The 14629-nt window shown below is 50.0% G+C and overlaps 6 protein-coding genes across 6 annotated transcripts, besides 1 other annotated feature; 1 reads left to right on the top strand and 5 right to left on the bottom strand.

Moving 5' to 3' along the window:
- Positions 1 to 341: 341 nt before the first annotated feature.
- ACLA_076900 (ABC drug exporter AbcA) lies at positions 342 to 4886 on the bottom strand (the record flags this gene model as incomplete). Its single annotated transcript, XM_001276074.1, has 4 exons — positions 342 to 1711; positions 1759 to 1856; positions 1962 to 4313; positions 4366 to 4886. 4 exons carry the CDS (start codon positions 4884 to 4886, stop codon positions 342 to 344), a joined length of 4341 nt encoding a protein of 1446 aa, XP_001276075.1.
- A 120-nt stretch (positions 4887 to 5006) lies between these two features.
- On the bottom strand, positions 5007 to 5303 carry ACLA_076890 (uncharacterized protein; the record flags this gene model as incomplete). Its single annotated transcript, XM_001276073.1, has 1 exon — positions 5007 to 5303. The coding sequence occupies one exon, from the start codon at positions 5301 to 5303 to the stop codon at positions 5007 to 5009; it is 297 nt and encodes a 98-aa protein (XP_001276074.1).
- A 202-nt stretch (positions 5304 to 5505) lies between these two features.
- Positions 5506 to 6213, bottom strand: ACLA_076880 (uncharacterized protein; the record flags this gene model as incomplete). The annotated part of the gene is made up of 1 exon (XM_001276072.1): positions 5506 to 6213. One exon carries the CDS (start codon positions 6211 to 6213, stop codon positions 5506 to 5508), a length of 708 nt encoding a protein of 235 aa, XP_001276073.1.
- Positions 6214 to 8083: 1870 nt separating this feature from the next.
- Positions 8084 to 8112: a microsatellite.
- A 376-nt stretch (positions 8113 to 8488) lies between these two features.
- On the bottom strand, positions 8489 to 9937 carry ACLA_076870 (putative FAD dependent oxidoreductase; the record flags this gene model as incomplete). Its single annotated transcript, XM_001276071.1, has 1 exon — positions 8489 to 9937. One exon carries the CDS (start codon positions 9935 to 9937, stop codon positions 8489 to 8491), a length of 1449 nt encoding a protein of 482 aa, XP_001276072.1.
- Positions 9938 to 10891: 954 nt separating this feature from the next.
- ACLA_076860 (uncharacterized protein) lies at positions 10892 to 12276 on the top strand (the record flags this gene model as incomplete). The annotated part of the gene is made up of 2 exons (XM_001276070.1): positions 10892 to 11006; positions 11102 to 12276. 2 exons carry the CDS (start codon positions 10892 to 10894, stop codon positions 12274 to 12276), a joined length of 1290 nt encoding a protein of 429 aa, XP_001276071.1.
- Positions 12277 to 12309: 33 nt separating this feature from the next.
- ACLA_076850 (bifunctional terpene synthase/polyprenyl synthetase family protein) lies at positions 12310 to 14621 on the bottom strand (the record flags this gene model as incomplete). The annotated part of the gene is made up of 4 exons (XM_001276069.1): positions 12310 to 13069; positions 13125 to 13279; positions 13333 to 14294; positions 14342 to 14621. The coding sequence occupies 4 exons, from the start codon at positions 14619 to 14621 to the stop codon at positions 12310 to 12312; spliced, it is 2157 nt and encodes a 718-aa protein (XP_001276070.1).
- Positions 14622 to 14629: the final 8 nt, after the last annotated feature.

Below are 14629 nucleotides of genomic sequence, written 5' to 3'. Positions count from 1 at the left end.
CTGGGACCTCATACCCTTCTGCCAACATTAATACACCTCACTTCAAGAAAAGATGCCGTCATTATGCGCCAGTAGAGTGGCCTCACCCTTTGGGTTTGCTGGTAACCAAGGCATTTACGGCCTCGGCATACGCCTAGGATTTTACTTCCAATGAGTTGCATTCATAATTGCCTGTCTTTGTTCGAGAAGAGAGTGCGGGTGTTGCCATGACATATGCTGCCTTCTCCTTGTCCCTGACTATTGTAACATTGACTCTGTCATTTCAGTCACGATGCATGTTCGACGCTGAAGCTGCAACTATGACCTGGGAAAAACGAAATTAAGACAACAGCAAACAACGCTCACTCGGTCTTAGCGACTGGCTTCTTGACTCTTGGGACACGGACCCACCAGTACAACAAACAAGCTGCAAAGATATTAAAAACAATAAATACCCACATGAGCCCAAAATTCCTCCAGATTTCCGAGTAACTTGATGAAACACTACTAAGGAACACATTCGTCTCCTTGATCGGGCAGAAGCTGCAGTCAGAAGTCGCCATTTCATCTTCAAGATACCCACCCATATTCGAAATATATGAATCCATGTACTTGCCGCAAGTCCCATTGACTGGGTCAAAGCGCAGATACTCATTATCTGCACAGGTTGCGTTCGTATTCGATATGCCCACAGACAACATCCCGCTGACCAGGTACGTAAACGGCGAAACGCGATACATGAAGATCCAGAACCCTGGGAGCTGACCTGGTGTCGCCAGAACACCGCAGAAAATCAAACAAAGCAGGAAGAGCAGATTACCTAGGTTTCCAGCGTTCTCGGCGGCGTCGAACGCCGCGATCATAAAATGTGCAAAGGTGGACGAGAAGAGAAGGAAGGTCCAGACCATCAGCCACATTTGTGTGCCCCGCAAGCTCACCGCATCTGTTGGTTCGGCGTTGCGGTAAAGACCAATTGGGTAGTACCAGCACAGGAACATAAGGACGGACATGAGCGAGTTCCAGGGGAGTTCAACAACGATGTTGGAGATGATGAAGGCTTTCCAGGAGTAGGTCTTTGCGGGTCGTTCACGGACTTCGTATAGAGCGCGCTGGGCGACGAAATGCGGCATGATTTGTTGGATGAGTTGGCCGAAGACGGTAAGTAGCATGAAGATGCCGAACATTTGATTCTGGAGGCCTTGGATTGTGTTGGGTGTGTGGAAGAGCGAGAAGCCGACGAAGAGAGCGGACAGCACGCAGAGAGCGGTCTTGGAGTAGATGTAGGTGGGTGACCGCCAGATTTGCTGGAAGACGCGTACTTGGACCTCGCAGAGCTGGGCGCAGAAAGGAGCAGCGAATTCGCGGTAGCTGGCTTTGTCTTCGCGCTTTTGGCTGGATGTGGTGCGGAATAGGTTGGTTTGTTCGGGACGTTCGCGTTTGAGTTCAGCAAGGTGCTCTTGGACTCGTGCATATTCGGGGGATTTACGCCAGGTCTCGAACCAGTTGATGTTCGTGTGAGATCCAGGAGCGGCACCGATCACGTCGAGCATCCATTCGGCGGGATTGGCGGCTGGAGGACATGGAGGACCACCGTTGCGGACGAAGTAGTCGATCAGTATTTGCGAGTTCTCGCCGACTTCTCCAAAGTAGACGGTGCGACCACCAGCTTGAAGGAAGAGGAGACGATCAAAGCGCTGGAACAGCATGGCAGACGGTTGATGGATGGTACACACTGGGAACAGGTTAATGACAGCTATAAATGCACGATCAGACACTTACAAATAGCCTGGCCGTTCTTCTTCAGTTTATCAAGGAGATCAAGAATAGCCCAGGATGTCTGTGAATCAAGCCCTGAGGTCGGTTCGTCCAGGAAAAGGCTGTGCACGCAAGGCAACACGCCTATCCCACAACGGGACAGACGCAATACACTTAGTCAGTAATTTGCCTGAGGCCGCAGTAATATCCCTGAGGTCACAACTTACAGAAGTTGGGGTCTGGCCGCAAGCTCTACCCCGATTGTGAGACGTTTACGTTGCTCAACATTGAGGCCTTCACCAGGCACACCAATAACAGCATCAGCATACTCAGTCATGTCAAGAAGCTTAATCACTTCTGTCACGTAGTCAATCTTCTCTTGACGAGGAACGTGAGCGGACTGGCGTAGGAGAGCAGAGAACTCAAGTGCCTCGCGCACTGTAGCAGTACTCAAATGCAGATCTTGTTGCTGGGCATAGCCGGTCTTACGTTGAAAGGAGTCATCCCGCGGTTGACCATCGACGAGAATTTCTCCGCTGATAATCCCCACAGAGGTGCGCGTAGCTAGGACATCCAAGAGCGTGGTCTTTCCAGCACCAGAAACACCCATAAGCGCCGTCAAGGTTCCCGGTTTGACCCATCCGTCAACGTGGTCAAGAATCCTGCGATTCTCCTTTCCAATCTTAATATCAAAGCAGACATCCTTCCACTGGAAGATCGCGGTCTGGCGTTCAATCATGGTAAGGCCATCTGAGCCAGTCTTCTCCACCGTGACGCTGCGGCCACTACCTTCTTCAAGATCCTCATCTGACTTGCCTTTCTTCAGAGCTTCGTGTCCGCGAGGAAAAACTAGGATCTCGCCCTTCGACTTCTTCTCAGTGATGAAGTCAGTAGCAACGAGATAGACGGCCGCAAGCAGGAACATGTAGGCGAATATGACACCGATGTTTCTCCATTTGTGCGAGGCGGTATAGATATATGCTGACTCAATGTAGGCGTCGCCATTGACAAAGGCTTGTCCAGGCACTGATCCGACTGTGGAGCAAACACGGTTGTTAAGCCCGAGATCCGTATAGCCAGGACCAGATGGGACATAGTTCATGCACGGGAAGTCGCGGTTGTGGAACTCATTAATCAGGAGTGACTCAAAGCCATAGCTGATTGGATTGATGTAAGCAATCCAGCGAGCCCATCCAAGCATATACCCAGTTGGGATAGTGAACCCAGTATACATGCTGAGACCGAGAAGTAGAACGGCGGAGAAGGGCAGAGCTTGGACAAGGGATCTTGACAGCGATGCCATAGACCGGAAGAACATGGACATAGTGAGAGTGAGGACGAACGAGGTGAAGACAAAGAAGAAGAAAGCACCGGGTTCTCTCCTTAAATTGGTCATGAAGTACAGAACTATGTTAGATGTAATGGCGTTGATGATCTTGTAAGGCAAATCCATTATCATTGATGAAAACGCTTCAGCAGATGGGTGATAGAGAGCGTATCGGGAGTGCTTCTCTATTATCCCTCGTTGTGCGTATAGAGTCAGCATTTCAAGGCCGCAACCAAGGGCGTTCATAAGAACAGCAAAGAAGAGAAGAGCACCGCGCTGAAAAAAGGTACTGGTGTCAGCCTTGAGGTTGTAGAATATACTGGCGATAACAAGAGATATGATAGTATTTCCGAATACAGAAGAGATTGTGACGCTGGGGTCAGCCTTCAATCGTTGATACCCGCGCCACAGGCACAGTTCCACCTGTTGAACGTAGGAAAGAGTGTAGGGTGATGATACACGCTGAGCCTTGGCTTGCTGAGCTCGCCGAGATTGCTTTAACTTATCCAGGTATTCACCATCCAGTGCGAACTTTGCATTATAGCACTTGATGTCTTGTAGAAGCTGTGCTCGCTGTGGCGAGGCCCTCCATCGTGCAGCGAACTCATCAGGTGTTCGAGGTACGCGGCCTTCATAACCTGGCTGAACAACACGCTCAAGGTGGCTAGTCATAGAGGTGAGAAAGTCGGCATCAGTTTGTCGATCAGGGCAAACGAAGCCCATATCAAGGAAGTACTGCTTCGCCATGGATGTGCGACCAAAGTAGATCTCGCGACCTTCGTATAGAACCAGGGCCTTATCGAAATAGTCGTAAGCGGCCTGAGGAGCTTGGTATAGAGAGACACAGGCTGTGGTGCCATTGATATCTGCCTGCATGCGTAACGTTTTGCAGAACTCAATGGCATTCGCACTATCAAGGCCGCGAGTTGAATTGTCCCAACATTGCAGCGGTGCATTGCTGAGGCAAGCTTCAGCGATGCTAACCCGCTTGCGCTCTCCACCAGACACGCCGCGAATGAAGTCGTTTCCTACAATCGTGTTCTTCGTATGGCTAATACCAAACATGGCCATGATCACGTCTCGCATGTGGCTGGCATACTGGGTCGCATTCACCCCCCCAGGAATGTGTCGTGGTGCTCGGGCGCGCGCAGCGAAATAAAGGGTATCTCCAACAGTGAGCTTGGGGAAGTGGACATCGACCTCCGCGGTGTAGATGGCTTCGCCTCTGAACTCATGGGCCATTTGTTTTGCGCTCACGCCTGACGGGAATTAGTAAAGAATCCTGCTCTTGAGTCAAATCAGACATGCCTTGGAAATTGATGTTTGAGTTTTTATCCACATGAAATCCGTAAGTCTCTCCAGCAATGGTCTTCAAAAAAGTCGAGCATCCGGATCCAGGGGGTCCAAGTACCACCAGCATCTCTCCAGCCTCCACCAATCCTTCCATGTTCTGCAAAATCTCGATTTTGCGCTGCTTTTGACCGAATGCTTTGCTTACCAGGCTGAGCACCTCTAGCCAGACATTGCCGACGCTTTTCTGGTAATCAGTGTCGGAACCGAAACCATGCACATTGAGATTGCTGAAGGCGACCCCCAAGGTTCGCAGTGGATGTGCCTGCTTGTCCCCGGTGTGCATCTGCAGCATGGCCTTGCACCATGCCCGAGCATTGAAGTGTTCACCATTGGGGTCCAGCGCCGATCCTGCCTCCACAGCGAAGGGGTTCTGTCCTGCCGCGGAATAGTTGCTCTGATCTGTGAACTGTCTGGCCAGCTGATGAACCTCCGCTTCCCTGGAGGAGTTTCCAGCCTCATGGTCTTCATTCATGTTTGCACGAGTTCTGGTTTACCGAGTTCGCCAATGGGTATCACGAATGTATCAAACTATACTTATAGGAAGTTCAGAGAGCAGAAAATTGGCCACACTAGATACAGCAACAACCCCATTTTATTCGCCGTTCCTGGCTTCATGGATGACGCGATCCACGTTACTATTGTCGGTTCGGCCCGCCAAAGTCAAAATGGCTCTCATCAGCCAAATCAGCCACATATCGATGGCTAACGTCAGCCAGATCTTCGGGCCGCAATCCACCCCGTATCTGTGTCCAACCACCAGTCCTGGTAGTTGCGTGCTGCGGAGATTGCCGTTGTACGTAGTACACGTCTTCTCCCGCGAAGTGTAAAAATCACCAACGAAAGTGCAGCTGGCTTCACGGGTACGGACCACAAGTTCTCTCTGTTCCATTTAGGATTCCGTCTCTAGTGGCCTGAGATGCAAAAAAAGATAGTTAAACAACTTGTAAAGTCTCGAGTAACTGTGTCATTATAGCAGCTGTGCTACCTTATCAGCTGGGCTGCTATCAGAGCCCTATTTCAATTGGTTCGGCTGAGCGCGTTCCTCTTACATCAAATCGATTGCCATAATAGAATCTAGTGTATAACCGAATCTAGAGAATGCTGACATTTTCTTCAAGTTCACAAACGCTTCTTTCAGCTCGCGCCAAGCTCGCCTTCTGCATCTCCCCCAGAACATCACCACCCACCTTCTTCATATCCGCCAACAACTCCGTCACCGCCCTCAATTGAAGCAAAATCAGAACGCGCACTAAATACTCCCATTCCAGCCGCGAACTGACCTCGTAGTCACCCAAACGGAGTTCTCGCCAATCCGAGAATGTGCTCCTAGACACTGGCCTAAGTGAGCCGGATGAACGGGAAGAGGTGGATGTGTCGAGATCCCAATCCTCAAGAAGGCGATCATAGCCCCGCAACGACGATGGTCCTGGAGCAGCCTGGGTGCAGGGTGTGCCATCTTTGGCGCTATACAGCACAACGATTTGCCCACAGACCGCGACGATTTTCTCCGTGATAAAGACCAGCAGGACGAAATTCTCCCTCTTGCTTGTACAGCTGGTGCAGTTGACCATCGAACGGCAGCACTTGATGGCTCTTTTCTGGTATGCGATTATAGAGTCGAGTTCGGCTCGGTTCTCGGTGTTGCAGTTGGTCTCGAATTCTTCAACGGCAAAAACGACTGAAGCCAGGCACTGACACGACTGTGTAGGTGGGTTCTGAGGTAAGTATAGGGCGGAGGTATGTAGGGATGTGGAAGTAGCCGTAGTGCCGATCTCAAAGACAGGCAAATCTAGGGACATTATAGTAGATGAGAGGTCATCTGGCAGCTCGCCTCCTGAGTTTAGTGATTGTGATAGACGATTTCCAGACATGGAGAACAACGGAAACGGCGAGAGAGTAAGGTCCGAGGGACAATCCCCATCTTGATCGCTTGTTTGCTGACTCAATCTCGCAAGAAAAGACTGGTCAAAGTTTGCTAAAATGTCTGTTGAAAGTTCTGGAAGCAGGTTCTGTCCTTGTCCTAGCCCACTATCATATCTGCCGTCCGGTGGGAGTGAAGACCGCTGGTTTGCGCACATCTGTTCCTGACTGGTGTCATCAGTGGCCAAAGAAGCTGATGGCTGGATCAAGAAGTCAAGCTGGCACTCGTGCTCTGAGAGATTGGCGCTTTCCTTGCGTGTCCTTTGATTGCCTCCTTGTTTCAAGGAACTGAATGTACACAACTTTTCAAGCCTCTTGCATCGGTAGCAACCGCCTTTAACCGTACGACATTTGACCTGCATATGTGGCCAGATCAGTCAACATGTCTGGGCTTTAACATTTCTGATCGCAGATTTTACTTTTTTGGCCCTGCATCGATCGCAGGCTGCATTCCTTTGTAGATTTGACGATCCATGCGGCCCCTCGATAAACTCGGCCTCTTTGTGACCGGAATTCCAATGCAGAGTCCCGAACATCAGGAGAGTATTGGTTGAGTAGTCTAGTTACTGGGGCTATTATGCTAAGACTGTTGCTACAGCCTGGGGTCTTTACCAGCTATAATATTGCTTGCTCTTTGATCAGGCGCCCAGTCTGTGCTGGCAGAAAGGTCGTATAATGCTGAGTCGATGACCCACCTGGGTTAATTTACTTGGCGTCACCTGTATTGATCATAGACATTACTACCAATAATCTAACATCTCCAACGCTGTAGAGTTGTGCCCTACAGAATGATTCCTATTACCTGGTAGGTATGATTTGACATGGAGGTTTTACTGTCTAAGCTAGTTGTTCAGCCGTAGTGGACTATGGCTCTGTTACCAAGACCTTAAAGTGATGCGTTTCACCTTTGCCAATGCAGATTGCTGTGCCGCAAACCCACGCGGGTATATGGGGTGTGGTCTCTTAGATAAACCCAATGAGGTGAGTTTCTGCTTACCACGTAGCAGACAACCATTACTTGTCAGTCTGATGCCGAGGATATTCTTGAAATGCACAACCGGATAAGATGGGAGCAAGGACGAATAGCTGGAGTACAGCACCACAGAGAAGCTGGCTGTTGCTGTGCTGGAAGTGTAGAGGGCTGTTAGGCGACCTACCGGATGGATTGGTTGGGAAATCTTGTTTCCCGCTGCAGTCATTACTATTAGATACTTTTGTGCTGTAATATATGACTCCAGGATCTATTCCAAATGTAAGCAGGGCTTTCGTAATAGATTATACCATGTATGCTGCTACTTATGTACTTATCATCAGTATCCGTTCCTGCGAGTCAGGTGGGATGCCTGGTCGACTAACTACTATAGGGATCTACTTATTTGGTCGTGTTAGGGGGCCTTTGACCCTGCAGGGATCTACTGTCGCAATCCTATCTCTTACTCATGTATGGTTTTCCAGAACAGCTGGTTTTGACATTGCATGGTCTACGTAGTAGGCTTGATGTAGCCTATCTCTTGCATTAGCTTGATGTACTTTCTCGTCGGTGTCCACTCCCAAATTGTTTTCATTTAACATAATCAAGGGATCAATGGCAGTACTGCTAATACCACCAAATCACCACCTCAATGCGGAAATCATTTTTGCTTCTAGGGAGCTGTTTCTTTTTTTTTTCCCGCCTCCCCAGTCACCAGCATTATCAAAAATGTTGTTACCTAGAGAGAATTAAATGCATATAGGTATATACTACAAACCCTTGTTATAACAAGCCTTGATATAACAAGATGCTAATATATGGAGATCCATCACTAAAACATGACTTGTTAATTTTCCAACGCTGCGAAAACTGGTTATATATTTATATCAAGGGCACAAAACTAAAAATGCCATACAGGATAGAGTCGCTTGACCAAACGACAGAAATGAGAACTAGCCTGCATCGGATATCACGGGCTAGAAGCCGATTCAACCTGTTCCATAGGTTTGGACAGTTTGGACAGTAAGAACTCGCTTAGGAACCTCTAACAAAGGCCGCGGCTCCCGAACAGAATTTTGATAACCAACAAGCTATCTTCATATTGCCACTCCCTTTCAGGCCCAAAAAACTCTACAGAACCGTCTCGTCTACCCGAATAAAAAGTTATAGTCCATAAAGTAGGCTCACAACCCCTCAATCACCTGCGGCACCACAATCTCCTCCGAGTACGTCCAAAGCAAACTACTGTCCTCTCCCTTCCACGCGGCTCCAGTCCAGTGAGTATTTCTTTGGCCCTGCAGCGTATACAGCTTGTCATAGAACCCATCTCTGATATCCTCTGCACGCACCTGCAGGTTATACGGGGCATGCGAAGCGAATGTCACGAATTCCGGCTCGGTTGAGGTAAACTTGTCCGGGTTCTGTTTCTGGATTCGCTTGATGGTATTGATAATGTCTGCCTTCACGGCCTCATCGGACAGAGGCAAAGACTTGGTGGTCTGGCCCGTAGCATAGGTGACCAACTGCAGACCGGGAACTGCTGAGGGCGCGAAGCTGTACGCGGCCGGTAGATATGGGAAGGTGAAATCGGTGTGGCCCTGGGCTGCGTTGGAGATGCTGGTGTTGTTGGGCAAGCCTGAATTTTTGACAAGACCGACGTAGTAGCCTGCGTCGATATACTTGCCGAAGAGGCTTTTCTCGGTGGCGCTGAGGTCGAACGGGGCCAGGAAGTCGAGCTTCGGCGGGAAGGCGATAAGCAGCTTCTTGGCTAGGATGAGCTTGCGGCCGGCTGGGGTGCGGACGATGAGCATAACACCTGACTCGCCATCGGCGCGGAGGGCGTGAACCACTTCTGAGGAAAGGAGAAGGCTGGAGGACTGAAACAGCTCTGCTTCGGCTCTGGTGTAAAGTTCGCTGACGTTGCGGCGGACGGGACCAAGAAAGCCGGTGGCGACAGACCTGACCATATCTGACGACCAGTATCGGAATTGTTCGATTACCGGGTTTGACAAGATATCGCCGACACCCGGGTTGAAGTAGTACATGGAAGGGATGGCCGCTTGGATTCCGTACTTCTCCACGAATTTTCCGAACGGCATGTACAGTTCCTCGGGCACGGGGCTTGGAAGGATTGTCCCATTTCTCAGACCGGGGTATTTAGAGTACTGTGCCAGGTAGGCTGCGAAGGCTGCGGACACCTCCTCTGCCTGTGGAGTGAACGTTGGAGTGACTGCTCTTCCGGTGCGGAAATCGAAGTAGAACTCGGATTTCATGAAGTCATCCGCCCTGTTCAAGGGGATGTCAAATCGTTTGAAATAGTCCTTGACCACGGTGATGTTATGGAAGACCAGGACTCCCATGTCTACCGGAGTGCCGGTTGCGGGATCAATGTAGGTCTCAGCGTGGCCACCTAGTCTGCCTTTCTTTTCGATGAGAATGACTGATTTGCCTTTGTCCTTCAGACTAATGGCAGAGTATGTGCCTGCCGAGCCGCCGCCGATGACAGCAACATCTCGTTTGATAATGTCAGCCGATTTGAAGTTCGCGACATCAAAATTTGAAGGTGGAGCTGACGCAACGGCGGTCGAGGACGCCAGGAGACAGGCGAAGAGCGAGCCAAAGGAGAGATGCATGGCTTGGATGGTGTGATCAAGGGGGGGAGTTTGAAACTGATACTGGATTGCTGTTGGACAACCTCAGAGTGGGCAACCCATTGCCTTTTAAACGTTGAGCCAGGACAATGATGAAATGAGGACGATGATGGAACATGGTAATGCCGCTGCTCAGAGTCGCTTAGTCGGGGTTGAATTTCTAATGGGGAAGGCCGAATGTGGTAACACCGATCTTGTCGGCCTGATATTAGACAGAATGCCCCAAAATTCGGCCAGGGGTAGCGGCCATCCCTGCCAATAACGCCAGCGCCTACTGGGTAATATTTATTGAAGTTCTGTATTCGGCATTATGAGGGTGAGCAAGAAGATTGCCCCCTAGCTGCTACCTGGTTATAATCTCAGTTAGGGTCTCTTTCAATCGCGATACTCTGACTGTATACCTTTGATAATAAATGGAACTTGACGTCGACTTGCTAGATAACGTGGACTGGGAGTCTGTCTCTAAGCAAGTAATAAATCTCTCCGAAATCCCAAGGCGAATTTCCCTAGAGCGTAGAAAATGTCACGGGAAGCATGCAAGACATGGATGACGGAAGGCGCAATAGTGTGTAGTTAACGATGTATATTGTAAGGATAGAAGGAACGCGGAGGATCCGAACATCAGCAATGAGGTCGCATGCAGGCTACATGCTCGCCTAGCCACATGGTGATGCAATATAGTCACAACGATATACTTGAATTTTATGTTTCTTGTGTTCTTTTTCAACAGCTGTCGATGCAATCTGACGGACAACCTGGCCAGTTACCAGAACGAGCGCAGTCGCGCGCAGTCGTCCGCCGTAGACAAACATTCTAGGCCGACCACATCTTTCGAGTCGTCTTGCTCCGAACTTTCCCCATCGGCTATCCCACCCAACCTACCTCATCCATCCGCTCATCTACTTTAAGGACCCACACGACAAACCGATTTACACGATGCCACGAGACACGACGGAGGAGAAAGCACCGAGCGGAAGCATGGGAAAGGAGAAGCGAAAACCCGTTCGTCGCGACCCTGAAAAAAGGCGGCAACAGAACATCCGAGCGCAACGTAGATACCGTGAGTGCGGCTTGGTTTCTCCAAAAGATAAATCGGGGAAGATCTGTGGAGGGGAAGAGATTACTGATAGAGTGTTTTTTTTCTAGGAGAGAAGCTCCGTGAGCGATTGGAGAACCTCGAAACGGTTGCAGCATCACTGGCGCAGAGACCCCCGATGACGGGCAAAATCCAGTCCGAGTCGATCCTAGGTGATGATGTCTGGGACCTGTCGATTTCCAGTTCATCGATAGCTACACCCAAGGACTGTCAACCGCTTCTTCCACAGTCAGACCATACCACATCAACACTGAATATCTGGAACTCTACCACACATCTGACATCCTCAGACAATACCCTATCGTCGCCAAACGTCTGGGATTCTATACTCAGGGATTGCACAGCACAACTCTCACATTCAGATATTTCCCCATCAGCACTAGCATTCTTGGACTCCACAATACAATTTCCACCATCAGAAACTCCCTTGTCGGCACCGAGTGTATGGGGTCCTCCAACCCAAGTTAATCCTTCCGTTCTCATCCATGATAAACAAGACGACGGCATTGATCGACGCTGGATGACCACCACCATCAAATGTAATTGCTCCGGCCCACATTTCATGGTACAAACGCACCGTCCCGGCCCGTACAGCTCTACCGAGGTCAGGATACTCAGGACTGGACCGGTCATACCTACACCAGATCTATATGCCAACCATCTTCGCCTGGAAACAATCTGTACTTTAGCCGCAATGGATATTCTCAGGATGCATATTAGCATTACAGAGGAGATGATGTGTGCTAAGGAATCTCCCTCACCATTCTATCGGTCGCTTAGGGCATCAGCGGATGACATAGTCAAGGAAAACATGATCTGCACGGTGCAGAGGATATTCATGACACTGAAGCCAGACTTAAGGCCAACTATTGAACAAATTACTGTCAGGCATCCTCCGTACATTGATGTTCTGCCTTTTCAGACACTACGGAAGAATCTCATCCTCTACCAGCACGAGGTAGACGAGGATGAATTTCTCCGCGATGCTATTACTGGTTTAGTGTGCTGGGGAGGGGCAGGCGCTGGGAGGAGGGATCAAGATACTTCTACTGGATATGCTTCAACTGGTACTCCATGGGATAACCGCAGCTGGGAGGCAAAGGAATGGTTCCTAAAGAAGTACTGGTCTCTGCTAGGTGGTGAAGAGGGAGAACTTGTACGACAAAGTGAGTGGTGGCGCAATATCAGAGGCGAGGACCCGCTGGGCATAGAGGCGCTGGCATGACATTATGAACTGCTATCTACCAGCCTATATCTCTTACACCTTCAGCAACTCTAGCATCACTCTAAGAGTGAAGTTCTCCTCGCCAAACTTCGCCTCTAAATTTTCAACTTCCTTCTCCAACTCGCTGTGCAGTTCCCGCAGAACGCTGAGCGTGTATTGCAAGCTTTCTGTTTTCTTCATGGTTACTAACACCTCTTGCTTAGCCTCTTGGCTAAGTTTGCCTTCATGCCTTCTTTTCATAAGGAATGCCCGCAACTGCATCATCTCCCCTGCGAGCTCGGGCTTTGACTCCAGAGTCTGAATGCAGTGGATCAGCGTGAAGGAATATTTCCCTTCGTCGAGATCCTCGGCGAACCCCTTCGCCTTTGCGTAGTCAGCTGAAGCGAGATTTTGATAGTCGTCGCGGATCTGGAAGAAGCGTCCAATGAGGCAACTAAACAAATTCATATCACTGTTGGGAACCTTATCGACGACCGGGCTCTCGGCGATCATCATCCGCGTCAACATGCGAAATAGACCGCCCGTCTTCATGTCAACCATTTTCAAATACTCAGCGATGGTTGGGCAGAGCGTGTTGTGCGTCCAGTAGAGGTCGTAGCTCTGCCCCACGTGCAGCTGCTGTAACTCTTCAACGAAGATATGAAAGGTTTCTGAGTTCTGGAGTTGGGCGGTTATATCTGTAGCTGTGATGTATTGGTACGTTGCGCTATTGACTGTCTGGGCCATGCCGTAGATACTATGGGTAGAGGGCTTGCCACGACGTAATGGAGAGTTGTCTTCGAGATCATCGAGCCTGGGGTTGTCAGACCCTAGAAAAGCGCGATAAAAGAAAGAGGGCAAGGACTCACATGAGAGATGCACTATGCAGCATCTTGACGACGTCTTTGATCATCTTCACCGACTTCGGGGGCACCTTCAGCCATTTATTGATGGAGTCTATGGCTTGGTCTCGGAAACCCTTAGAGGGGAGGGAGGTAAGGTACCGGTATGGTTGGAGAATAACCTGGAATCACCGTCAGTGACAGCTGCGTCAGCGCAGGAATACATCTAACGCACTGTATCACTCAAGTCCGGTAAATCGCAAGTACGCGCCAACTGCACCATATCCTCTAGAACAATCGAATCCGTGCTTGGTTGCGAGACATGCGCTGGCTTCTTGGCGCCATTAGTGCCATTCGTCCTCATTTCGTCATCTACACTGACGCCATTCCTCTTCCTCTTGAGCTCGTTTGGCTTGGATTCGTGGCAATCACCCTCAACGAGGCCGCTGGTTCTGTTCTCCTGTGACCACCTTGACGGGTATTTTGCCAGGCCGTGCTCGCTTCTCAGCAACTGCAACTCATTAAACTTGGTTGGTCCGTTGTACCGCGGGCAATTCGTACTCCAGGCTGCGTTGCCGGAAAGGGTATACTGCATGACATTGATGTACCTCTTCAACTCATCACTGACATCCGCCCGCGCATTGGTCTCTTTGACATTGCGGAGGTAGTTGGCACATTCAAGGCGGATGCGTTTCTTGAGGATATCTCTTGCTTCTTCTTCGCTACACCCATGCTCATTCATGACAATCAAGACAGCGTTCTGGACATTAGCGTCGTTCTTTTCCTTCTCGAAGGAGAAAAGGTCGTTCAGCAGCGACGCTTGGACTAACGCAGGTATGATGAGCCTCTTTGCCTCTTCTTCTTCTTCGTTGGGAATTGTAATTGCGCAGCCAAAGGTGACCAGGCCGTGCCAGAGCATGTACCCGACGTCGAGGGCCCTGTAGGGTATATACTGCTCAAGTGCCTTAAAGTTCGTGTCCTCCTTCCGTCTGCTTGAATGTCGGACGCCGGAGGCCCAGCTCTTCGCTACAGTCATCGCTCTCTCTGGATCAATTGCCATCATTTCGCGGATGATTTGAGTGACCATTTGGCGCTTTCCATCGGAGCCCTTGTCTTCGATTTTGCCAGTTCGACTTTGATCCAAGGTATGTCCCACCTCATCCAATGAGGCATGGTTGACATCCGTATCGATGACATCTGTTTGAATGAGCCTCGTTTGGCAACTCCAGACAGTCAGCACATACCGTCATGCATGAAACCAAACTCCAGCGCATAAGCGACGATCTCCATTCTATCTGGGTGACACTCTGGCACCGCGCCGGTTATGAAGCTAAAGTCGGGTCCTAAGAGGCCCGCATAAGGCTTTGGAAGGGGACCAACCAAACGGCGCCAGTCTTCTTGGGCCCTGAAAGCACCGACCTCTTCAAGCTCACCGGCGACATGTCTCCTGAGATCAATTCCGGGGCAAAGACCTTCCCTGTCGTACAGGGAGGAGTCGATGAGTGTCGAGTACTTGCAGGCCATTTCTATAC

The sequence above is a fragment of the Aspergillus clavatus genome, genomic scaffold, assembly GCF_000002715.2.
Source record: "Aspergillus clavatus NRRL 1 1099423829791 genomic scaffold, whole genome shotgun sequence".
NCBI classification, from domain to species: domain Eukaryota; kingdom Fungi; phylum Ascomycota; class Eurotiomycetes; order Eurotiales; family Aspergillaceae; genus Aspergillus; species Aspergillus clavatus.
Note: the sequence above shows the minus strand (reverse complement) of the source record. Positions and strands in the feature narration are given on the sequence as shown.